At 38.3% G+C, this 26958-nt stretch overlaps 1 protein-coding gene across 2 annotated transcripts in view; it reads right to left on the bottom strand.

The window, feature by feature from the left end:
• Positions 1-26958, bottom strand: part of PARD3B (par-3 family cell polarity regulator beta) — a 982300-nt gene that overhangs the window by 823693 nt on the left and 131649 nt on the right. For both annotated transcript variants that reach the window (XM_084778917.1, XM_084778918.1), the window contains exon 2: positions 24917-25018. In XM_084778917.1, coding sequence (XP_084635043.1) covers positions 24917-25018 — 102 coding nt within the window. The remainder of the gene's footprint in view (positions 1-24916; positions 25019-26958) is intronic.

Raw genomic sequence — 26958 nt, 5'->3', positions numbered from 1 at the left:
GGCTATCAAAATACACACTGAAAATTAATAACATACAACTCTACATTTGAACCTGAATAGCAAACTCATGTCCCTGTTTTTTATTTCGTCACTTATAGATCAATCACATTAGACATATTTCCTTTATCTGAATTAATTGGCACATAACAATAAGAACAGTTATGTTTAAATGAATACTGTCTCCTTTGTCCATATCAAAACAGGTTCTGTGAGGCCCCACAAAAAAACTCTCAACCTTCTGGGTTTTTTTTTTCCTGGCTGTTTCACTCTTCCCATACCAGTAACTTTAATCTGCATACTTTGTGGTTCAAAAGACAAAGGTTTTATTCCATTTTTGAAGATGGAATAGAGCTGAAGAGTTAGTGCCTTAAAAGAAGAGGAGTGCAGCAACTGCCTCTGCATCTAATTTCTAGGCCATTTGCCTATTACTGTACTTAATTTCAGAAAGTCTAATAGGATCCTGGAAATAGTAAACTGATTAAACAGTAAAGTCTTAAAAGACAATTATTATACCAGAAGTTTTGAATGATCTTTCAATAATAAACAAAACTGTATACTTTTATTAGTACTAAGTTCAATGAAAATAATTTAAGTTTTAAATTATGAACACTATTTAAGTATCATAGACTATTTACTAAGTCGTAGAATGGGGAGACCAAGGAGAGTTGAGTTTCTTCCCTGACCACAGATGTTCAGATCTGCCTGTCATGCAAGTTGTAGGTGCTATGAGCTCCGACTCTGGAGTCAGATTGCCTCAGCTAAGCACCACTTCTCCTCCTTCTAACCATCAGAACCTGGGAGCTACCTCACCCCTTTCACTTCTGCTTTCCCACCTGTAAAATGGAAACTTGTCTTAACGATTTTAAACAGAGATGAGATAAGCAACGTACTAAGGATAACCCTACCACCACACAATTCTTAACTTCTTATTTTCAACACGACTGTGATAATTGCAGCTTCACCTACAGTTATAAGATATAATAGAGAGATCACACATATCCATTACATACATATAATTTTAGTAACTTAGATATTAGTAATATCAACCTTATTAGCAAAATTTTTCAACCCTTCATGTGAAGCTCAACATATAATTTACATATACACAATGCACTAATGAACAAGCAATGAAAATCCATCTAGAGTCCCCTTTAAGCTCTCAATCATTTTATAAAAGTTCTTTGTAGGGAAAAAAAAAAACAAGCATTATTAGATTTTGCAACTATGAGGAAAAGAGAACGATCAAAGGCATTAAGTGTCTAGATCATTATTAGCAAATAGTTGTACAAGCCCAGTTATCAGACCATAAACATAATGATACCCTTTACTCGCAGTCCCAAAGAAATCTGGGGAACCAGTATTATAAGTAAAATAAACTTGGAAAACCTTCTATCACACAATCAGGATGTTATGTTTAAAAAAAAACACAGAGAAATAATTCTCTTGATTCTGTAAACACATAAACGGACTTATAATAGTCAAAGAGAAACTCCTCTAATTTCCTAGCTTTGTCCTTCTCATCATCAAAGTCCCTTCAAAGCCTCTTTTTATCATCCTTCAGTGTAATGCTCCACCTGTGTATTGTAACTCATACAACTTATATAACTCCTTTTACATTTGGCTAAAGAGTGTTTAATATGACAGTAGGAAGAAGACTAGAGAGATAGGTGATAAATATGTCATCTTAGGCAGTGCCTGTTAATCGACTAGAAGCCTAAGTAATTAACTTCTATTATCCTAAGTTCTTGATCTCCAAGTACATAAACCAAACCAATCTTCTCCTCCTAAATATGTCCCACCCTGGGCAATCTTTTAAGGTCACCTTAAAAAGTTTATTCTTATGTGGGCACCAGGGATCTAAACTAGGGTCCTGATGCCCAAAGACCAACTGTTTGTGTTGGTTGGTTGGTTAGTTTGTTTTATAAAATAAAGTATCCTTCTAGCTCCTGAAGTATTAACACACAAAAGTGCGGAATAAATAAATCACTCTAAAGGTCAAAACCATACACAATTTTAATTTTTAGAGTAAGCCTGTTTACATTTTGAAGTTGAATAATATTCAATTACTATGACTTCTTTTGCCTGTTCTATTTTTTTTTAAGATGAGACTTTTTAAAAATGCATTTCCCATTATTCCTCAATCACTTAAACATTTAAAATCCTTTAAATTAATAATCCTTTAGTTATTAGCAGGTTATTAATCCTGAGGCAAATGTAAAATTCTGAGCATGCAAACGTAAAATGACTGTAGGAGTAAAGGTTTGGGCCTGTAATTCTCTGAATATTCCAAACTGAAAATGGCTATATTATGTTATGTTATGTACGACATTAATGATGCTGAGAAGCACTGCTGTTGAATTGGGGCTGAGCCTATGTAGACGTACAGGCAATAACTGAACACCTCAGCTGTTAGACACTGCCACAGGGAAGCCCTCGGCCTGCAAACAGTGCCTCAGACAGAAGCATCAGAGCCTGGAAGGTGTGTGAGCATTAGGACACCCAAGGCTGGCTCTTAGGGCGTAAGACAACGTGATTTGAAAGCATGGAAGTGGGCCTTGGACACACGCAAATTTCCAGAGAGCTAAAACTGAATTTATATCCCCCCTTTCGCTCAATTTTTCTTACATAAAATATTTCTCCATGAATATATTTTATTGGGTGTTCAAATGCTATGACACCAACCCTAAAAGTTCTTACATTTTTCTATCAGAACTCTGTCCCAGACCAATTGGGCTATCCTGGCATTTCAGAATAGGCTAGCTTTCCTGGAAATGGGGTTTCTTGCTTCAAGAATAACAAAATAAAAGGAAAGAAATGCAGCAAATATTTTCACATCTGAGTTTCTACTTCCATTTTCCACTGCTCTTTACCCTCCTAATATAATCACATGCACAGCTATGCCAGAAAATCTCAACCATCAAAATCAGATTTCTTTAAATTTGTTTTTTCTCAGCCCACCACAAAATTTCAGAATATTCTTTATTATTCAATAGTATAGAATAGAAACATTAAGAAAACAGTTCAAAAGATGTCAATAGTACTACTTTACATGTACCTAATATTTGATCATGGCCTTTTAAAAGAAATACCCCCATGAGGGGCTGGAGAGATGGCTCAGCAGTTAAGAGCACTGACTGCTCTTCCAAAGGAGCCAGGTTCAACTCCCTCCCTGCACCCACAGGCCAGCTCACAACTGTCTGTCTCTCCAAGATCTGACACTCTCACACAGACATACATGCAGGCAGAGCACCATTGCACATAAAATAAAAACAAATTATAAGAAAGGAAAGAAAATAAATATCACTATGCAAGGACCTTGTAATTTCTCAACTAAAACCACACAGGCAATATAAAAGATATGCCACCCCTATGAGGAGACACTTCAACATACAAACTTGTACTGGTCTCATTCTAAGAAGAATTTATGTCTAATTTTAAAAGCAAATCCCTGGGAATAGAAGCAGAAACTAGACTATCTAAGGTGACTAATATATAAATGCCTTAGAAACACTGAGAAATTTAAGAAATTATTGTGTAAGTTAAAATGGTACAATTAAATTATTTTAGAGGTGTAATGATTGTATTAGAAATTTTCCATACTTCAAATATCTTTATCTGTGTTCAAGTTTCAGTGGTAGAACATCATTTCCAAAATATGACAACTGAGGTGTTTAACATAAATGACCTCTGACAGCAAAAGCAAGGTCGTACCTACATGTTAGCCTTCCCATAGAAAGCTATATAATCTTTCCATAACCACAAATCATTTGTGTAAAAGATACAGGTATATAGATAAAAAAAATTTTCTACAATTAAATTTTTCTTTAGACATATTCCAAAAGAACTATCCAATTACAAAAGGAAACTTAGATCACAGTGTGCCTAAAAACCCTGGAGCAGGAGGAGGAGGAGGAAGAGGAGCAGGAGGAGGAGGAGGAGGAGCAGGAGGAGGAGGAGCAGACCAAATGCCCAAAGGACACTGCAGACTGTCTCCTCAACCTCTCAGGCTCCTACCCCAAGTTTCAGTGACCCGGCTGGAAAGAGCACAGTCCTCACTGCTGAAAATAAATATAAAGCCAAAGAGATTACACCATGAAACTGTGTAACATTCCCTGTCACCATTTTTTAATTTTCTTATTAAGGCCCCTTTCTTAGCATTTGTATTTTGCTCACTTGATATTATATGAGGTCAATTAGAACAAATCTTCATTGATTTAGAAATCTTGTATATATTAGTCTACATCAATAATGAGAACTGGACGATTATGGATGTGTCTGAAAAACACACACCAAAATTTTGAGTTTATTAGCATACAGAAAAATATAATAATTTAGGTACTTAGTAATGAAGATAGTTCGTAAGGAATTGTAGCTCATTGTTATAATTGATAATTATACCTCAGAAAATTAATTTATATAGTCACCTACCACCTACTAAGTATATCTAGGTATACCACTATGTGACAAACACATAAATAAAATATATAAGAAAGCCTCCAAATTATGTTATTTTTTAAAGAAATTACACACACACACACACGCATGCACATACAGAATGGGAGCTTATTCAAACATTCCCCTGTGTAAAACTTAGTTGCTTCTTTCTTTCTTTCATCCTGGATTTGAACCATGTGTCACACTTTAAATTTCTCAGTACCACCAACAATAAAAACAACTATGCAGTGTGGCTTTCTGGGAAGTTTCTGGATCTTCTTTCCTTCACACCGCTGGCCATCAAAGCACGTGCACACAGTGTGGAACAGTAGAGAGAGGAACTCAAGCCGGCCATGGTCAGTGAAAACCCGCTCAGCCATCTCTGGCAACACAGACCTATGAGTTCCCTGCTCAAAATACCCTGCTGGTTTTCAAGCCTTAAGCACCTTGATCCATCTCCATTACCCCTGTAAACAAAAACAGACAAAGCAATCGCACAGGTCTACACTGTCTTATCCATCATTTTAACATCCAGTGTTCTCTGAAAACCCAGTTGAGTTTTTTTCCCGTTTTTCTTCTCTTCATTAATTTGGCACAAACTGCGCTGACTAGAGGCTATTTATCATCTCTACTAGTATAAATATTAAGGTTGTGCTAGGAAAAATTAATGACTGTGATCACAGGGTACTGCCCCACACCACATGTGGCACATTACTTACTACATAGTACAGTAACTAGTACCTTCCTACAAACCTCAGAAATCTCAAATTCTGGAACAATCTGTCTCCAAGAGCTTCCTAGTTCTTTCTACTTCCTCATTTTTATCTTGCATAGTTGCCGTTTCCTCCTAAGACCCAGATCTCTTTTGATCTCATAATCTTTCTTCATCCAGTCGTCAGCCCTATCATTTTATTTTATCTTTGAATGAAAACTTTAATCCCCTCAAGCGCTTTCAAAGTTGACACTCCATATACTGGGACTGATAGAGGGCTCGGGTCACAGATTTTTGTAGTCCTCGTCTGGTCTGTCACCTGTCCTCACTGGCATTGTAGATTTTCTTTTCCATTGTTCCTTCTTTTCTTCCCAAATCCAGATGGGCTTTCCTCTACTTTTAAAACGAATGTCATCTTTATAAAAACATACAAGCCCATTGCTCGATTTCTTCAAGAGCTGGCTTTAAACAAGTACTTGGAGGCTTGTCTTCTGCCCTCACTCCCGCAAGCACTCACCCAGCCTGACGCTTTCCTGAGAACTTGCTGTACTTTATGTTCCAAGAGTAAAACGCTCATCGCTGGAGGATGAGGGAAGAAGAGGGAAGAAGATGAAGAAACAAGACTAAACAGAGACCATGTAAGGTAGCTCACCAACATTCGGCCAAACAAAAGGCCCTACTATGTACCATACAGTGCTTTGCTCGGACTGTGCAGTTAGCCTACCCTAGGGAGACCACAATGATTGGCTCCGGGTTTTACCATTCTCCTATGAAGAGCCACACCCTCCATCTTTGCTCCTCCCCAGTCTACTACCTTTATACATGAAAGGTAGCTAAAAAATCATCAATAAATACAGTATTACAACATTTGCTATTGCATTTATATTGTATTTAATTCATGTAATAGTTATTTAACATTCCATACAACAGATAGCATGTAGTATGTGTGTACTTGACAGACATTTCAAATGACCTTCACTTCCTGCTGTTCTCAAATGCCATGTCTTTGGGAGAATCTCCTGTAAGGATCTGAAGTCACCAATTTCCTCAAGCAAACACTCCAACTCTTTTCTGTTCTATGCTTGTCCTGAGACACTACTTCCCACTGACTGCCGCTGCTACTCTTTATGAAGGGCGATGCTCATGTTCCCCAAGGTCCTCCTATCCCTAGTTACTACCTCACAGGCAGGGTCTAAGCACCATGGACACAAGCCCAGTACTCCATCTGCCCTCCATGCCTATCCCTGAAAAGAAGATGTTGAGTTGTGGTAAAAAAAAAAAAAAAGGCATAGTTTTCAATTAATTCCACCTTCCTGAACTGCATTTGGTAGTGTTTCATGAACTGTGCAACTTCTCCTCCTACTTTTGTGCCAAAACAGCTTAACCTTTTATTTAAGTGTCTCTGGTCCAAAGAAAAAAACATTAAAATTGGGCAGCGCTAATAAATACTACTGCATAATGACTCGCTCCAGTTCTCTGCAGTAATTAGTACTCTGGTGATGAAATGTGCCTCTAGGTTCAAAATTTTATAATGTTTTGACAGTTGGATTCTTACCAAGCATGAAATGAACCAATAAAAAGATTCCTTTTTGTTAGTATTCTCCGAGCATTAGAAAAAAATCTATTCTCAATGCCTAACAGTAGTACTATGAGAAAAGAAAAAAAAAAAAAAGAGTGACCCCCTCAGGTTCAGAGAGGTTTATGTAGCATTCAAATGATGAGAAGATAAATGCGAAATCTCTGATAACTAAAAGCCAAGAGCAAGTTCTATTTAACAGCCACGTGCGTCTCAATCACGTTGATTAGCAGAGCGAGGTAATATGCATTAGAATCCTCATGCCAGTCAAAATTCTCATAAACACCATATTTTATTTTTCGTCTTTAACCGTTTGATGATTGTGGCATTTTAAGTCGCCTCAAACGATTCTTTATGGAGGTTGTTTTCACTTGAATGCAGGTCTTCTTTCAACAGCATCATATCTCATAGAAACACAGTTTCTCACAGAAACACAGCATGGCCTGACAACATCGACAAAGCGAGGCAAGGGTTTCCACTGCCAAGTGATTGCCATGCCTTCCCCCGAGGTAACACCCACTACAACTTCAAAGTTTATTTTTGCATGTACCAAAAAGTCAAAAGCTTTGAGGGTCCTACGCCTCTCTATTAATCTAAACCTCCTTGGTGCCAGCTGCACCGCTTTGGTCAGCATGTATTTATACTCTTGTGCTGCACGGCTCTGGAGAAGGGTAGGGATGCGGGTTAGGCTCACTTACCACCTCTGAGCCATAGACTTACAGGGGCCTGATGGTAAACCTTATGCTGTGTGTAGTTCACCGTATTACCGACAAACACCCCTTTATCAACAAGCTCTTCGGTTCCGAACTTTCATTTCCTTACACTTCCCTCTGAGACACTTGGGCTTTGCAAGCCATTTCCGGAAATGCCTGCTTGGACATATGCAACAGGCGTCAGTAGGACCATTCTGATACTTGGCGCACGTCATTAACTTCCAGGAGTTTTAATGAAACCAAGAAAACTGTTAAAAAAAATTACCAGAAGTTTGTCTCGCATTATGACATCCAATTTACCTCCATAAAATATGGATTTCCTTTATAAATTATGTAATGTTATAGAATAAGCTATGTGGTATGCGGGATGATCATTCTCTGTATGAGGCAGGTTCGAGGAGCCCTCTAGTCAGATATATTGTAATTGTGCCCCTCTAAAATGAAATGCCATGCTTATAAATTGGTTATTTTTAAATGATTAAGCTAACGAGTTCTGAACTTTTAACCTATATGGGTTTCATAATTACACAGCTTGAAATCCTCATCAGAAAAATCTGCCTGCTCCTGAAATTCAAATCATTTTATAATCTTGAATAATGCATGGCAACTCTACAGAAATTAAAACATTCATAAAAGTAAAGAAATTCATAACATTAAATTTTTCTCCAAGAGCATAAAGCAACAGAGATGAATTCGTTCTTGGTTCCTTGGTCTCTCAGCCCAGCATCCGCCTCCTCCCATCTCTTTCACGAGAAGCACCTACGTCACTCTACACACATCCCATAATGACTCAGAACATTGCCTTCTGGACATCACAGGGCTGTTAACCCATGAATACCACAGCTAGGTTTGCCTATACAAGACCTTTGCAAGATCAAGCCAGTCAACAATCCCATTATGAAAGCAGATATCTAGCAGATGATGTCCACTCAGGGAGGAGAGTAAGATTTCTTGAGGGATTTGGTACCCAGTAGTTGCCCGTGCTCTAGTGGACAGCCCTAACCTCGTGCACAAATGAGCATCACTAATTAGACATAGGAATAAAAGTACACATACTTTCCAAATAACACATGTTAAAAATACTTCTCCAGAAGAAGTCATCTCCCAATACAACATTTCTTTTCAGATTAGGAAAAAATAACAGTTTACATTAATAAATTACATTAATTACATTAAAATAATGAAGTAGTGGGAGGAGAGCTGGGAGGAGTTAGGGCAGGGGTAAATATGACCAAAATGCATTGTACCAATCCCCAGAGAATTAGTAATAACATTTTAAAATAATAAATAGATGTAAAAAAAAATTTAATCCATGCCATTAATAAAGAAAAAAGTTGGGGATGGTGAGATGGCTTAGCAGTTAAGAGCACTGACTGCTCTTCCAGAGGATGTGGGTTCAATTCCCAGCACCCATGTAGCAGCTCACAACTGTCATACGTGCAGACAAAACACCAATGTACATAAAATAAATTAAAAAGAAAAAAGTTGAATCTACAAAATAAGAGTTAATACAAAATAGATCTTCAAGACTGAATAAGGTTGTTTGTCTTTAAATCTCTCACATGTATTTCAAGGAGAAATGTTATAAAAAGCAACTATAGCTAGCATTTTACCAATAATCTCTTTAGAAGAAATGGGTTTCATTCTACCAAACATCAGAGCAATGATCAGAACTGTGCCGGCCCTGCCCCATATGCACCACATCCACGCTCACTTAGCCACCATTTCTGATAGAAGGTACATGCCATATTTACGATGCCAGGAGTCATTTTCCTAAAATACTAATCTTTTAAAAAATAATTTTCTATATGCTTACATACTTTTTATATCTTCTTTGGTAAGTTTTATTTTCTTTTCTTTATTCTAATTTCACACCTACATTTAAGCCATAACCATTCCCTGCTTCCTCCCACCCAATACCTCACAGAACCCTCGCCAATACCCTACTCTCAATATCCAACTGTTCATATTTCTGAAAAATATGAAGTCTTCATTCTTTATGAAAAATACCTTGTTTTTAAACTTAATTATAGTTTGTAGAGTATTTATTAGTCTGAATCACAGCAGAGTTTTCAAACAGAAAAGCAAAGGAAAGGTGCTGAATTTTTTAAACGGGGACGAAATGTAATGTGGACATTTGAAAGCATCCTTCACATAATAGACCCAGGCCAGTAAGCTGGCTCAGCAGGCAAAGGCATTTCCACCAATCCCCGGGACCTACACGCTAGAGGGAGAGAACCAACTCCCGCACGTTGTCTGCTCACAGACACAAATACACAACAAACAAACAAGTGTGCAATAAAATTTAAATGTCAACACAAGACAAAACTATGTCAATTCAAAGAAACTTGCATTAAGCATGCATGTACTTATTTTATTATGCCATCACAGAGATCTATCTACATGCCACTTTTGAATAGTGATTACTCCTGCTGGGTTTCACTAGAGGAGTTGAGGAGTATTTCATCACAATTAAAATGTTTAATATTTAATAAGTATTAATTTTACAACATTTTTAAAAAGCTTTAAAACAACTACAACCAAATAAATAAACCTTAGACAGGCACCTTATGCTCAAAAGTTCTGCAGTTTCACCTTTTATTCCTAATAAGTTATCCCACGCTCCATGCGCAGCTCAGCTCCAGCAGGACAGCCTTTGCAACTGCTCTGCCTGAGATAAATTCCTAAATCATTCAGACTGTAAACACTATAACCAAGACACTGGCATTGCCCCAAAGTAAATGACGAGGAGCGCGCTGCGAATGCCAGGTTTTATGTGTGCTTACGGCTCCACATCTAATGGACAGAGAAAGAAGATATTTTAAAACAATGATGTGGCTGAGGTATTAATCAACTTGATGTCATAATAAAAGATTGTGTGTCAAAACTTCAATCCAGCACTGCATTCCTCTCCTTATATGGCGACACTCACTAATTTTTAAAAGCCTTTGTGCTGCTTATTTCTTAAAACGTACACAACTGTCGAACTGCTCAACGTATTTCAACCATAATAATGCTCACTGTTCAAAAACTACATTTTCCATTTTAAAAAAAAGTCTAAAGTTTAAATTATCTATATTTATTCTTGAGAACCTTAGGCTATCAGATACTGTCATTGCAGACAAGAAACATTTCTCCATTTAAGAGGGAAATATTTAGTTTTAGTAACCCCAAAGCAGCGTGTTGAGTTAAACTCACCGTGGAATCTTTTTTGCCAAGTACTCATTTCAATCAACCTAGTATTCATTTTCAGCTTCTGACTTCTAAACAACAATAAAGGGTCAAAGAATACTACTCCAAAAATCTTAATATTTTACTTGTATGGAAATATCGATTTCAAATATTAAAGTAGTAAAAATTACACAGGTTTCAATCTATACACATAAAAAATGTACACATAACTCTAAAGTTAAAATTTAATTTGTCCAATTAGTTCCCTTTTTCATGCACTATATGTGAACCCAGGACTTATTTAAGATTAAAGTCTCCTTCATTATGTTCAGTCATTACAGTCAGATACCTGACTTAAACAGAAGATTATTTTGGAGAGAGAGTGTCTGTGTAGCTTGAGAGTTTATGCCCTTTCTGCTAAGTCTCCCTAAAGCAGCAGCAGCGCCGCCCTGTCATTTTCTGTCGCCTTCTTATGCACATTATCCCTGCTGCTTCTTGATGTTCATCACAGCACTGTAAAAAAAAATCAATCACCAGGTCACTGAATGTGCAAATGACTTCTTCTACCTAGTCACATCCATCTGCCCACCTCAAAACATACACCGTATCTTTACAAATTCTTCTGGTATGTCATTCACTTGACCTCAGCTCCAAATTATTCTGTATCATGAAGGAAAAAATGCAAGTTACTCCAAAGAACTCTAGTTTCAATTGTCATGTGGCCATTTAAGGAAAGAGGGCGCATGGTTTTAATGTAAGATGGTCCAACACCTTTTACGTTACTTGGATGTGAACTGCATCGACTACGTCACACACACAAGAACAAATGCTCCCAGTGTGTAAAGAATTGGCCTTCCTGTTCCCTTGGAGGAGAGGAAATACTCCATAACTAATCTATCTAGGGCCCACTGCTCCCTGGGAGTTTCTGGGTTTCCCCTAGCTACACCAGAGGCGGCTTGATATCTCATCTCCCAACTTTTTATCATGATTTTATAGCTAAATAGTAAGAGACGAAGAGTCATCAAGTCAAGGCTCTGATTTTTCAAGATGATCTTGGAAAAAAAAATCAGAGAACCTTGTCACTGAGGGGACACAGGAACACCAGAGCTGTCACCATCTCACACTGAAGAAGAGAGACTGCAAGACTGTCACCTTTTCTCTAGGGTAGTTTTCTTCTTCTTCTTCTTCTTCTTCTTCTTCTTCTTCTTCTTCTTCTTCTTCTTCTTCTTCTTCTTCTTCTTCTTCTTCTTCCTCCTCCTCCTCCTCCTCCTCCTCCTCCTCCTCCTCTTCTTCTTCTTCTTCCTCTTCTTCCTCTTCTTCTTCTTCTTCCTCTTCTTCCTCTTCTTCCTCTTCTTCTTCTTCTTCCTCTTCTTCCTCTTCTTCTTTTAAGAAAAAAATGTTAGCTTCCAATAGCCTCCTGTTTCTTCATGTAAATAAGATTGAATCTCGCTGAAGAGAAATCTCAACAGCTTGAGGTTAGCAACTAGTATTTCACCTATATTAAAACAGAAGTGCAACAATGAGGGAACAGACCCCGTAGGTATAGCTGGGTGATGAGGCAGTTTTAGTTTTGCTTTGATAAAAATCTATATTGGTTTCTGTAAAGGCTGCACTAATTTGCATATGCATGGCAACCAGCAGGGAACAGAATTGTTTCTTTCTCATATAATCAAACTATACCACCCTGGACATAATGCCCAAAGGACTCCACATCCTGGCACAGAGAGACCTGGATATGATGTTCTATTCACAATAACAAGGAGATGAAACTAGTCTGCATGCCTCTCAACTGCCCGATGGATGATGAATATGTGGTATATATGCACAATGCCATTTACTCTGTTGTAAAGAAAAAATGAAAATTTCAGTAAAATGGATGGACCTGTAAACTATAGTATTTAGTAAGGCAGCCTGAAATGAGAAAGACAAAAACACCTGCTCCTTTCATAAGCAATAGCTAGCGCGCAAATGCATATGCATGTACATGTCTGCATGCACACGTGCATACACAAATAGAACTGGTAAGTCCTCACTGACGGTCAGAGGTAACTTTCATTCTTTTGACCAGGAGAAAATTATATTCCCTTAATGTCTTACCTGAACCCTAATCAAGGCCACTGTAGCAATCCTCCCTCAAATTGCTTAGGAGAAAGACTCCAACTGGAGAAAAAGCAGAACCCATTTTCACTATTAAAACCTAGCTTTGGAACCTCAAAAGGAACTGCGCCCTAGGCAGTGGGTCTCAACCTTCCTAATATTGCGACCTTTTAATACAGTTCCTCATGTTGTGGTGACCAAAAACATAAAATTATTTTTTTAGGCTAGATTGTACTTTTTAACTGTAATTTTGCTATGGTTTATAAGTCATAAATACATGTGTTTGCAGATGGTCTTAGATGGTCCCTGTGAAAGGCTCCTCTGACACGCCCCAAAGGGTCACAAGCCACAGGTGGAGAAGCACTGGTCTAAATGGAGTTTGAGCCACACCCTTATGCACAGCCCTGAGGATGCTCAATCAGGCACCAACACTCCCTTTCGGCGTGTTTTGGCTGGAGGAGGAAGGTCATTTCTGAGAATTTTGCTTGAGGTTACGCACTACAAAGCCCCCTCTTTTGTTCCTCACCAACAGCAATACACACTTTTACTTTTACATAGGCTAACCACAGGCTTGCTGTAATTTCCATTTAAAAGGTGATCTATTTAGAAAGTCTCATTATACCATTATATGCTAGCTTCCTGTTAGACTCAATGCAGTGGCCACACTAGGCTGTCAGACTAGAGGAAGCAAGTTCCAGCCCGATTATCAACTAAGAGCTCTGAGACTCTTCAAGTTTTGTGTGTGTGGATATTTCAGATACTCCAGCTGTGAAAATCTGTCTTACATCAGACTCTTCTTCAGTCACTCTAATTAGTTTATAGTTAAGATTGCATAAATATCTGTATTTGAGTTATAATATATTTTAGGCTAAAATTATTAAAGAAATTATATCTGAACTTGCTTCCCGTGCTGTTTTCCTCCACCTGTAGTATATGAGAGAGGGTTTTCTTCTTTATTGCTTAAGGGATGTCACTTGATCTTTCAAAACTGATTGGTAACATCAAAAGGAGGAACTCTAAAAAGAGAAGCAGAAATGTTCAAACTGTCAGTATTAAGTTCAGAAATCCAGTCATGATTCCCCGGTGAAGCGTCTGGATTCCGACAGTGAGAGAGACACACTCTCCTCTTCTTAAGCACAAAAACCATGTCTCTGAGAACTTCAAAAACCATAATTTAAGACTAAGAAAATCAAATATTCTCGCTTATTAAGATGCATTTATAAATTAAGGCATTTATACAAAATTCAGAACAAATAGCTAATAGAAGTGTGATAAATGCCAGTTCAGTTCCAAGAGCAGCCTTTCGTGCCCGCTTCTCTGTGCAACTTACTTACTAATAACACAGACTGTCGCAGGCCTGGGAATAGGAGACCCAGCACAGTCCACGCAGAATGCCTAGCATGTGATGCTCCCATCGGATCGCTACACGGCTCACAGCTCTTTGTGGAACTTCCAAGGAGCTGAACAGCTTGCTAAGCTCCACGAGTAACCTGTCACTACTGAAGAGCATCCTCCTTGGCCTGTTTGAGGCCACACCAAGCTCCTTGATCATGGGGTGTAGAGGGTGTAGCTGCCCTGTTCTTACAACTTCCTGATGTATTCCCTGAGATCCCGTCTCTCCTAAACCAGATGTTCTCCTTCCCTTCCTCCTCTGCACCTCTTAATAGCACCACCTCTGCCCATTCCTTTACATCTACTTCAATTCACTAAGTAGTAAACACACACACACACACACACACACACACACACACACACACACACACACGCACACACTTTTCAAGATTCTGAGACCTTAGGAGCTGAAGGCTGAAGATAAATGTCCTTCCGTTACAGTTTGCAGCTTCCTGGAATGTGAAACTGACCGCAGTTCTTCCTACCCATTCGGTTTCTAAGGCGCGTCCTAATCTTTCTTTCTCCTCTCTGATTCCTCCTGCTACTACCTGCCTCCCCTACGCATCTCTTTGATAGGAGAGTGAGGTCCTTTGACACAGGCTGCCTTCCTTCCTTCTACGCCTCTCTCAAGTTCCTAAGTGGCTTAATTTGCTCACACCACCACTGCAAGTCCCTTCTGGTCTACAAGGAAATGTATCCATAAATAGCTTCTGACAGATGCTAAGAATGAAAGGATTTCTTTGGCCTCCCATAGTCTTAAGTGTTGCTGCATAATTTCATTTGGGCCGTCGCCTCCTTTGGTGCAGTTGGGGCAGGAATAGCTGACCTTACTAATGAGAAAGACTGTAAACAAGGAATGGTAGAATACCTAGAAAAAACTAGAACCATGCAACCAAATTCCAGTCCTCTACAAGGAAACAATCTACTACATTGCTGTGAAGAAGTTAGATCCAGCTAGGTGTTCGTGGAGTACAATCTAATTAATGCACACTTGATGGGTGACCAATTAGCACTTACAGGTATTTGCGCTTTTAAAAGAGGATGCTTTGTAAATCCCGCCGTCTTCTACTTGATGTAATTTAAAACAACGCACTGCAATTGTAATTTGGAAGTTACACAACTAGAAATAAATGTTTCTGTGAAGACTGACTGTCCCACAATCTTGACACAGATATATATACCCATATAGACCGCTTCAGAGAAAAAACTGATGTGAGAGAAATTTTGTAGGACACTGTTCAGAAAAGCAACGTATGGCTAAGGGCACACTGAAAGGTGAAAGGTGGGGTCGTCGACTCTTTCTCTGGGTTACACTTTTAGCTCTGAGTAAAGCATCCTTGTGATCTCAAACGTGACAGGATCTTTTCCTTGTCAAATCTGAACTCTTGCAACCACGTTCTATTTACTTTTTTGTTGTCCTGACGTAAGCAGTAGCATCACGCCTGATGATTTCTTCTTCCTGACCTCTGATGAAACGCTGGCTTCACTGGCATGAACAACACACAAGCTGAATCCGAACCTCACACGCCTCTGTACAGGGATGCTCCCCTTGCCGCTCGTTCACTTGTCCACACACATACGTGCTACGGTTGCCAACCAACTAAATTGCAGAAGGCACAGGAAGCCCATATCTGACGTGGCCGTCATCGGGATTGCTTTAGTTTTAGATACTATCTCCCAACACCATTTATCTTTGCCATAGGAAGGTCACAAAGGTATTCCTGCAAAGTGCTTCTCCGGGTTTGGTGCAGGCCTGCACGCTGCGTCCTACTGCAATATTTAAAGGGGACAAAATAGTTTCTTGGAACAAAAAGGTGGAAAATTAGAAAGCCTCAATTCTACTTTCAACTTTATCAGTGACCAAAACCAAAAAATGTTTAATAAGACCCAAGTACAACCAGGGCCTTGTAGCAAATACCTTCAATGTCAGCACTCAGAAAGCAGAAGCAGGTGAATCTCTGTGAGTTCAAAGCCAGCCTGGACTACACAGTAATTTCCAGACCAACCTGGATTACATATTGAAATCCCGTCAAAGAAACAAAAGCAACAATAACAACAAAAAAGAACTTGTAAGAAATCTAGATGCTAAAAAATATCTCTAAATACCATCCCAGTACGAAACAAGCTTACAAGGATTTGAGAAGACAACACTAAGGCTTATGAAGGCAAGCTACATAATAAAAATCCCAAGAGTTTCATAAGTGCCAAGGGTAAAATATTAATGCTCATATTAAAATATTAATTATGGATATGAAGTTACTGTACCCCCAAAGTCACTTAGTATTAAGGTGATCTGAAACATTGACTATTAAAAAATAGTTTGATTGTCTTAAGTCAATTTATACATTTTGGAAGCTGCTAACCCACACTGATGGCTCACTCAGGAATTTAAGTTTATTGCTTCTCAAGTCTCTGAGTGGCACTGAAGACAAGATAGTATAGTTTTACAACCAAGCTTAGTTGGTTAGGGGACAAGATCATTTTAGATCAAGATAAAGAAGTTAAGATATTAGAGTTGAGATAGGATAAATACTGAATCTCATTCAGAAATTTAGACCCAACAAGACAGTAAAAACATTTACTTCAAACGAGACGAATGCAGATGGCCAAGTCACAATGAATGTAATATGTATAGAACTCATTATTCTCATGATTGTCACATGGTTCTCCCTGTTGTATATAGTTTGTCTTATACATGTGTAATAAAATAAAATAATAAATAAATAAATAAAATAAAAAGTTTGACCTGGCTATTGAAAAATGAATAAAAACTAAGGAGGAGGTAGGCTGGGTATTGCCAAGAGTTAACCTGTCTCATTGTCAATGATTCTTTAAAATAACAAAATCATTTTTAAATGACATATTCTGTATGTCTCTAAGGTTTCTGAAGACCTTATTTTACCTATTTTCTCTTATCTTTCTATAGAATCATATCTATCTGTTGCACCTAAGATGTACATTCCCGTGAAAAATACACTAGTAATTGATCTGACCATGATTTGATCAACTAACAATTATCTCGTATAACTTACTTATCCTAAACAGCCTGCAATAGGACTTTCAAAATACTGAAAGGAAACCTTGTATTCTAATTGAGTTATATGGGTACAATACCACATGTTAGAGTAGAAATATATATATAATGTGTGTGAAGAATAATCTTACATTTGAATTCTCTGCCAAGACAGGATAAGCAAGTCCTCAAAAGTTTCTGGCTCACAAATATGTCAGATATACTGGGACAGAAGGCTGAAGATGATGTTCTAACATTATAGAGAGTTTTGGGTGACCGCTCAGGTAGCAAACTGTCTCTGTCATCATCTCATTTGGGAAACTGCTAACCTGAACCTCCTGTATACTCAGGTAATTAATTTTACTCCTTCTCAAGTCTCTGAAGACCAGATAGCTTAGTGTTACAATTAAGCTTAGTTGTTTAGGGGTTAAGATGTTTTTAGGTCTAGATAGATGTTTTAAGTTGATAATGATGCAATATGATAGATATTGATTTACATTCAGAATTTTAGATGCACCAAGATAGAAAAGATGTTTTCTTCAAGGCTGCCAAATACAAATAATTAAAACACTAAGAATGTACAACATTTACATAATTCCTGATTGTTATATGGTTCTTCTTGCTGTACATAGTTTATTGTATGTATGTGTAATAATACAAATGTATATGTAAAAAATATTAATAAAAAACTTTAAAATAATTGAGAAGGAGATACAAGTACACTTAGTATGTGTATAGTGCTGTTGCCGTATTTTAAAATATATTTTTTGTTTTGGGTTCCTTAAATCTCTTCCTCTCTTCCTCACCCCAATCCCTTCCAACACCCTACACCAGGAAGGAGAGAAAGGTCATTGGGGAGAAAGAATGTAGTTTTCCTTAGCTACTTCCTGCTATCCAGGGTCTTCAGTTCCTTGGGGCAAGTCCAATCCTTATTTCAGGATATCTCCAACTTCTCCTCACACTGCATCACCAGCAGCCAGGAGCACTAGGAGCCTTCTTCTTTCTCAGAGCCCCCCCTCTCTTCCCAGATCTGGCTTTCAGCCTCTGGCAAAGACCACGCCCCTGCAGAAGGCACTTCACAACTGACATATGACAACTGACCCATATGCAGCCCTCCGCAGGAGGCAGTTATCAGCTGTGGACAAACTAGAGCAGCCCCCATATCCCACACCTGGGATCAAAACAAAAACGCGTTTACATATAAACCAAGACTTCCACAACATGGTGCTTTAACATTTTCATGGAATTTTCACACACAACTTATACCTTTCCCTGTGACACTAAGACCATGCATTACTCTCATTTAACCAGTGAGAAAATGAAAATTCTGAGTGAGAGGATGATTTAACATTGCAAAGTGTTCATTCATTCATTCATTCACTGAATAGTTACGAAGAGCTAGGAATAGTAATAGGCACTGGAAATAAGCAATATTTTTATAACCCAAACATATATATACAGATACATAATTTATACATATATATGTATAACATATGTAACCCAATTATATATAATTTATATATACATATACATATATGGGTGTGTATATATGAAATCCTAACTAAGCAGAGACCAGGGAGAAGGATCAACCAGCATACTAAACAAATGAAACACTGAAAGTGTAGAACAAATGGGTGGTGCATGTAAGAATGAAACAGTAGCCTTATTACTGTTGACATTTAAGATGCTTCAAACATCTGGGAGAAGGAGCCCGTGCATATTATGGGGCCTCAGAAAAGAACCTATGGCTTAAGTCTTGGCCTTCATTTAGTACCACTGCCCATTGGTATCCCAGAGGCTGGTCCTAGGATTCCCTTCAGACAAGAAGTTGCACATGACCCATATGTAGCTTCCATGTACTTTAGATCATGGGCCCATTACTATGCATACCTAACAGAGCATAAATATCACATAAATAGGTGTTGTGTAATATTGTTTATGAAATAATGACAAGGGGGGGGGGTAAAACCAATACATCTTGACAGTAGGCACAACCATCCTGGGTTTAGAGATAACAACAGTGAAATAAATGTTGGAGAGAGACTGGCCTGTGAGGTGAGGTCTGCTTGCACCCTACTTGATCTGTACAGACCCAGTGAAGCACCTGACATAAGGCAAATGCAATTAAGTTCAAGTCATACTTTTTGGAATTTTCACAATTGATTGAATCCAGAGATTCTGAATCTGTAAATACAGATTGCAAGCCACATTCCTAGAAGGGCTGTGCTTTAAGCAATACTTTTAGAATAGTGTAAAACCAGTTTTTCTTGCTTTAATGTTTAAATGCTAAATATAATATGTAACATAACACAACAGCACATAACACTTTTTGGGGACATTGTGTTCACTCTCCTGAGCATGTGGATTTAAATTGCGGCTAGATTATTTATCACACATGACACAATATAACACAAACGTATTGCACCTGTATTTTTTTTAGCTACAATTACCATGAGGAAACCATGACACAAATAAAGGGGCTAACTTGCTGAAAGCTATACAGGTGAAAGAGCCAAGAAATTCGGGAAATGTGTTCAGAATCCAATCTCTTAGCCAGTTGGCTAACACAATTTAGAGTTAAGAAGCCCACAAGACATAAGAAGATCATTCCTCATCAGCTACCATAACCTTAGCCTGGAATTTTATCCATTTAAAATTGTTACCTCTGGAAATGCAAAGAGGGGATAAACATATGGGAAAAGAAAAAAATGAACTATATTCATAAATGATTAAAATTCTTGAAATAACTGCTGAACTCAAGCCTTAAAGACTAGGGGAAAGGAGATCCGACTGACACAAGAGAGAAAAGAGAACACCGGAAATTCCCCCGGCACAAGTCACCTTGCCATAGCAGCATTGATGCTCTCCACTTGTGGTCAGGATTCCAAAGAGAAAATACAAAAATGGACTCAGGAAAGAAGCCAGCCACAGGCACAGAGGCCAGTAGACTTTCTGATATTTCCTCCTTAGGAAGATACTGAGATCATTCCATGTGATTATTATATTTCAGATGTAAAATTCTATAATTTCCTAACTCTACAGGCAGAAAGTCACCTGGAAGCACATGCTGTGGAAGTTCTCAGGCAAAGGCATCTCTCGCTCCTTCTTTTACAAGCTTTTGCATTTCTTTCTGAAGCACTGTCAAACATCCTCTAAGCATCTAATAACTTCAAAATCCAAAAAACAAACAAACAAAAACACAATATAAAGGTTTTAGAGTAGAAATCCCTATATTAGATTTGAAACAAATACTTTATGTTGAGGTGGAAATATGACTAATGAAATAAGTGTTCAAAAATAACATAAGATTCTTAAAATAATTATTCAGGTTCTCCAAAAAAGGTTTAATGTAGCACCCTCATTTCCCAAGCAAAACACAATGTCCACCGAGAATTGACTAATTACACACCAAAAGTTAAGCAGACCTCATCACAATCAGCTATCAGCTTTTCAGTCAGTAAAAAGGAAACTGAGAAATCCAAAAACAGAAACAAGGTTTGTAAATGCAAAGAATGCTGTTGGCTGTCTTAGAACATTCAGAGAACACAGATGTATGTGTGCAAACTCTCGCCTTACTACCACTTCTGATTTGTGAGCTACATTAAAAACACAAAAGATGTTTTCTTAAGGAGTGGTGTCAAATTTCAAATTCAGGAAGTGTCTTTTAAGCTGGTTTATAAGTGACTGTGCTGTCCACTAGAGGGCAACAGAGTGTTCTCAGAGAGAAAAGTGGTAGTGTGTCTGGTTTTAGGTCAGTAGTTCATTCATCTTGCACACTAGTCTCTATTTGAATATGACATGAGATGCTTCAGTGATAAGTATTTTAGCAGACAGTGTGTTCTCATAAAGTGTTCTCATTCTAAATTTAGTCCTGCTAGCATTTTCATTTCTAATATAATAATATGTTAATCCAAATGTTGTGTCATGTTAATCAAGTATCTTCCTATAAAACTATGTTGAGCAATTTAATAACTTTAAAAAATTTATAATATTCATTTAAAACTATTAAAAGGTACATTAAGTTAGTTTCTTTGATGTTTTTGGTACTTAAACAAGTTAATGCTTAAATCAAAACATGCAAGTGAAAATAGAGCAATAACAATACCATAATATTAAAAGACAGCACCGCACACTTGGCACACAATTCTTCTACACTAGCATCATACTAACTAACATTTTGCCACTGAACAAATCGTTGAACCTGAGGCTATTTAAGGCAGATGAAAATTTTATACGATGGCCATCAAGCACCTATACCAAAAACAAGAGAGAAAGCTGAGCCAATAGTATAGTACCTGAGAACCAGGTGACACGTGGCTCTCAAGGGCCAGTGCACAGTTGTGCAAGCCAACAAGAACTCCTGGTCGGCTTCCAAGCTTAGCCCCGCCCCCATCCCGGCCAAAGACAGCCCTTTTCCTGTGTTTGCGTACTATATGGTATTGATAATAGATATTAAATAATGGCATGGCAGCAATTCAATTTTCATGCAAGTTATGTACTTTCAAATACTATGTTGCAGTTGTCTTCTTTAACCATGCCAAAAGTAAAATAATTCACAATGTAACGAACCATTTCAAAAGTCTGATATTGAGCAACAAGGCTGTGGGATTTAGAAGTCACCTCCTTAGCAAACTTAAGTGAGCTCTGTTACATCCTTCTCTCATTTTACGTCAAACCATCCCGCCTCCGGGTTCCAGCCTTTACTGAACTGCGTTGATGGGTTTTCCACAAGCGAAGCGACCATAGCTGACACTGCTTTGGGATTCTAATTTTTGTCTTTGCTGTTTCGTTCCTTGCTTGCAGGCTATTAGCAGGTCCTCCTTGCCAGTTCGCCCTGCAGGTAGCCCATCGCAGGAAAGGAAATGTTATAACTTTAGCACAGTGATTATGTGCATCGCTCCGAGCTTCTTTGTGCCTGCTGCCTGTCCACATTCTATCTGTGAAAGAGTATTAGGCAGCCAGCTTACAAATGGGTGGTTATAAAGCCCAACTGTGCCTGGAACATCCTTGGGCAGGTTCGATATGTACCGGGCATCTGCAAATCATCAGTTGATATAACTACTTACTCTAAACTGACTAAAGAGTAAGTGAATGGAGTTTGGCGGGCCCTGCTTCCACACTAGATATCAGAGCTGTAAGAATCTTAAGACTGCACAGAGAATATCAGGAAAAAAAAATAATAAGAAAGCTCTTTTTTTTTTTTTTTACTATTTTTTTAACAAAAGGAAAAAATTGGAGTGATATTTTTTTTTCAGGCAACATCGAAAGTGATTTTATTTCAGGCAACATCAAAAGTGCAAATCCTTATCGATTGTGTAGAACAATAACAGGCATCATGGAGAGTTATGAAAGTGCATTCAGAGAACAGCTGAAGCCGGACCGAACATCCAGGGATCCTCTGCCAGGATTTTAACTGATTATCTCCCTCTGTCTCCTTAAGTAATAATGGTGTTGAGTCCCATTTAAAAATGCTTTTATTATTCTAAAGATTCATTGATAATGAGACAGGTTAACTCCTGGCAACACCCAGCCTACCTCAAAGGGGATGATGAGCATCAAAGAACCTCTTTATGGAGATGACTTTAAATGTGGCAAATAAGCCACTGAGCAAAATGCCCTTGTTTCTACCACAGAGAGAAATCTGCATAAAAAAAGGGCAAGCCTGGATGCAAGTAGAGTCCATGGCCAAACTCTGCCACGACAGGGTGAGCAAGTCCTCAAAAGTTTCTGGCTCACAAATACGTCTGTCAGATATATTGGGCCAAAAGGCTGAAGATGATGCTCCAATGTTTTGGAGTGACTGCTCAGGTAGTAAACTGTCTCTGTCATCATCTCATTTGGGAAACTGCTAACCTGCATCCCCTCTATACTCAGGTAATTAATTTTATTCTTTCTCAAGTCTCTGAAGACCAGATAGCTTAGTGTTACAATTAAGCTTAGTTGTTTAGGGGTTAAGATGTTTTTAGGTCTAGATAGATGGTTTAAGTTGATAATGATGCAATATGATAGATATTGATTTACATTCAGAATTTTAGATGCACCAAGATAGGAAAGATGTTTTCTTCAAGGCTGTCAAATACAAAAAGCGAAACACTAAGAATGTAACATTTACATAATTCCTGATTGTTTCATGGTTCTTCTTGCTGCACATAGTTATTGAATATATGTGTGAGAATATAAATGTATATGTAAACAATAAAATACTTAATAAAAGCTACAAAAAAGGTACACAAAATAAGGCATTTCTATTGATAATAAACAGAGTGTGATTTTTAAAATCTTTGCAGAAACAGTTGAAAGAGTACATCAGAGGGAAGCACTGTATTGGACAGCTCTCCCAAGTATTGCTAACAGAATCTCCCTTCCTGAAATAGGGTTTGGAAAAAGGCTTCGGCGAGACAGTTTCTTCTGTCCCTTCTTGAACCTATCATTTCGTTGCAGTAGGACTTGGGATGGATGCTGCTTTCCTCATTGACTATCAAGCCAAGCATCTCAGCTACCTCACAGGAAGATGGTGTTCCCATGAAAGAAGGAGAAAGTGCACTAGGAAAAGGCAAAAAAAAAAAATTCCACTGTTTGGTGTTATGGGGGAATCATACAAGATTCTTTAGCTCAGGCTGTAAACTCAGCACTCAAGAGGTTGAGGAGGGAGAATTATTTGAGCTAATGGCCAAGCAGAGCAGCTAGAGTGAAACACTTTCAATAGAAACCACAAACAAAAGAACTGTTTAAATGCATCACCAGATGCTATTAACCCAAGGAACACAAAAGAGGTAAGAATCTGTAGTCCCTGGCATCTAGGAGCTAGCAAACTACTTAGAGACACAGCTCCCCTTTGAAATGGCTGACTGCCATACACAAGATGAGCCAAATGCCAAGAGAAAATATCAAATGCAGAACTATTTTGCAAAGACTAATATAAGTTTTAACACCAGAGTGCACACATGCACAAGCGTGCGCGTGCACACACACACACACACACACACACACACACACACACACTGAGAAACATGTCACAAATATAAATAAAGCTACTATGGACAGTGCTAAGGGTGTACAGAAGAAACCGTGGAAGCAGTTCCATTTCTGAGGACAACACATAGTTCATATTAAAGACAGTGCTCCAATCGTAATAGTCCAAGATATTTCCATGGAATGGTTTGCTTTATACCTTTCTCAAGGTAGTAAAAAGAAAAATGCCATTAAGCTGCTACATTTGTGGTGACTTATTCCCAAACAGTTAACAGAATACGTGGCAAAGCTTCCTAAATACTCAGTGTACTCCATGTAATGCTTTGCTTTTCTCCTGGAGTAAGGGTGCAGATTGCCATAGAGGAAAGACAGTCGCACGATATGGTGTACAATCTACTTTGAGAAAAAAAACCTACACCATAGCACTTCTTGAGTCATCATCCATACCCAACTACATTTGCCACTGTAAAACACAAAACACATTCCAACCTCAGGCACTAAGATGAATATTTAGCAACTGTTGCAGTAAGCTCAGGAGCCGGCAGCAGCAGCAACTCCAACAGCCTCCGTGGCTGACACTAATTTATTGAGATGTATTGGGAACTCTTGAGAATGGAGAGTCGGCTAATTAGACCACCGCAAACAAGTTCCCAAACTTCGGCAAAGTTCAGGCAAACGCGTGATGAAGAACTCTGATTTATGAGCTGTCCAGGTGAAGCCCGAACAGATGGTACCTTTTAATAATAACTGACACACGAGTTTGTTAAGAAGTCCAATGGCTTGAAAGTATGCTGCTAGATAAAGGAAAATGAAGAAACGTTTTCAGAATCATCTACCTTATCTTTGTCTTCAACAACATCTGCTAAGACGTCATCCGGATCCAGGATTCCTCCATCTGTGTATTCTAAGTGATGAATCTTCACCCAGTATCCAGGATCCTGTGGTGGAACAAATAAATTAGATGAGTCAATCTATTTCTACCAAAGTAAGATACACTTTAAGAGAAATAATTCATCTCAATAAAAATATGCTCTACTGGCTGTCTTAGCTATGATCCCTACAGCTGTGATAAAATATCATGACCAAAATTAACGTGGGGAGTACAACTCGTAGGACACAGTCACTGAAGGAAGTCAAGGCAGGGCAGGAATCTGGAAGCAGGAACTGAAACACAGGCCTTGAAGGCATTCTGCTGCCTGGCTTGCTCCCCATAGCTTGCTCAGCCTGCTTTCTTATGGAGCCCAGGTCAACCTGCCCAGTCCTCCTACAGTAAACAACAACAGCAGGAGCAGCAACAACAGCAACGGCCTACGGGCTCTCCTACAGGCCAATCGTATGGGGACATTTTTCTCTATCAAGTGTCCCTCTTCCTGCTTATGTCTAGGTTTGTGTTAAGCTGACGTACTAATAACCACAAAACAAACGGTCTTTTGTATAAATGGTTCTCACTTTCATCCTGTTTGACTCTAAGAATAGCTGTCTTACACATTTTTCTTGAATCAGATTACGGTACAGAAAATGAATTGCCCAGCCAACCTGAAAAGCATACTCCAACTTAAGTAATGCCAAAAATATTCTAAAGAAGAATAATCTTGAAGATACTTTGCTAGTTCAAACTGTAATATAAAATTCCCAAAGCAGAAATACGGAAGGCCCACAGCTATCTCTTCAGAAAATCGTAGTGGAATTGAGGAGAGGGAGGTCACCCCCACAGACCCGGTTGCCTTTGTAGCTGTCCATGCTTGGTGTGCCTCCTCAGCTTCAGTATTTTAGGGGTACCCAGAGAAGAAACTCCAGCCTTGTTCCCATTTCCCACAGCGTGCTAGTCTCTGGGTACCTGTGTTCAGACTTGAACATGAAGTTCTCTAAATTGACCTTATGATTTAGATTATTTCCAACAATTATTTTCTAAATGTTTAGTTTTTAAAAGTTTGATATTAAATGTAATGATGATTTGGCTCTTTCAATTGTGCAGCCTATTTCAAAAAAGTAAGGAAATAAAGAAGGATAACAACACGAAAACAATATAAACCAATAAATGAAGTGAATTAAAACATTAGTTTCGATTTTAAGGACTAGACAAGCTAAAACCAACTTGGTTCTATGATTCCTAACCTTAAAAAGTAGGAAAGCATTAAGCTATAAAACACTTGGTAAAGGAACAAATTCCAGTTTCTAAAAGGAGATTGAAATCACCTAGGATAAAGCTTTAAGCCTTATCAAATGAATCTTTATTAAGAATAAGAGCTAGGAGAACCCACAGAATGCAATTGTGATTTTACAAAAGCTAATAGAAATGACTGCTATACAGCCTTCCCTGTGACCCCTGGTGAAAAGCTAGGGCACGCTAGAAAATAATGATTCTTTAAGGCATCTATATGGAGGTCTACTGAGGTGCGGCCCAAATACACAACTTTACAATAACGCAACATAAAGCAATTCAATGACAGAACTAAACTCTGAAGGCATTCTCCTTCCCTGGGCTTTAAACATCTCAAAATTATGTTGTTGTTGTTGTTGTTGCTGTTGCTGCTGCTCCTGCTCCTGCTGCTGCTGCTGCTGCTGCTGTTTAAATACAGTATCTAAAGAGCACCTCCAGGAAGAATAAGGCTTTCATTTGCTTCTAATTCTAGGATTATAAGTGCAAATACTTAAACAAATGATTTATTAAAAAACTTGAAATATATTATCTATTGCTCAGGTGAGAAGCCAAAACTATGAGCAGTAAGAACACAGTCAGATAGGCGAAGTACAGAGCACCCATCTCTCAGATCCTGTAACCAGAGACCTCCTGTGCCAACTCAAAGCAATTGCGTTAGCAAAGATGAGCTAAATGCAGGATCTAAGGTTCTAGATATAGTATTCTTTGCTTATACAG

Source organism: Acomys minous, assembly GCF_964271855.1.
Source record: "Acomys minous genome assembly, chromosome: 4".
NCBI classification, from domain to species: Eukaryota; Metazoa; Chordata; class Mammalia; order Rodentia; family Muridae; genus Acomys; species Acomys minous.
This window is presented reverse-complemented; position numbering and strand designations above follow the sequence as displayed.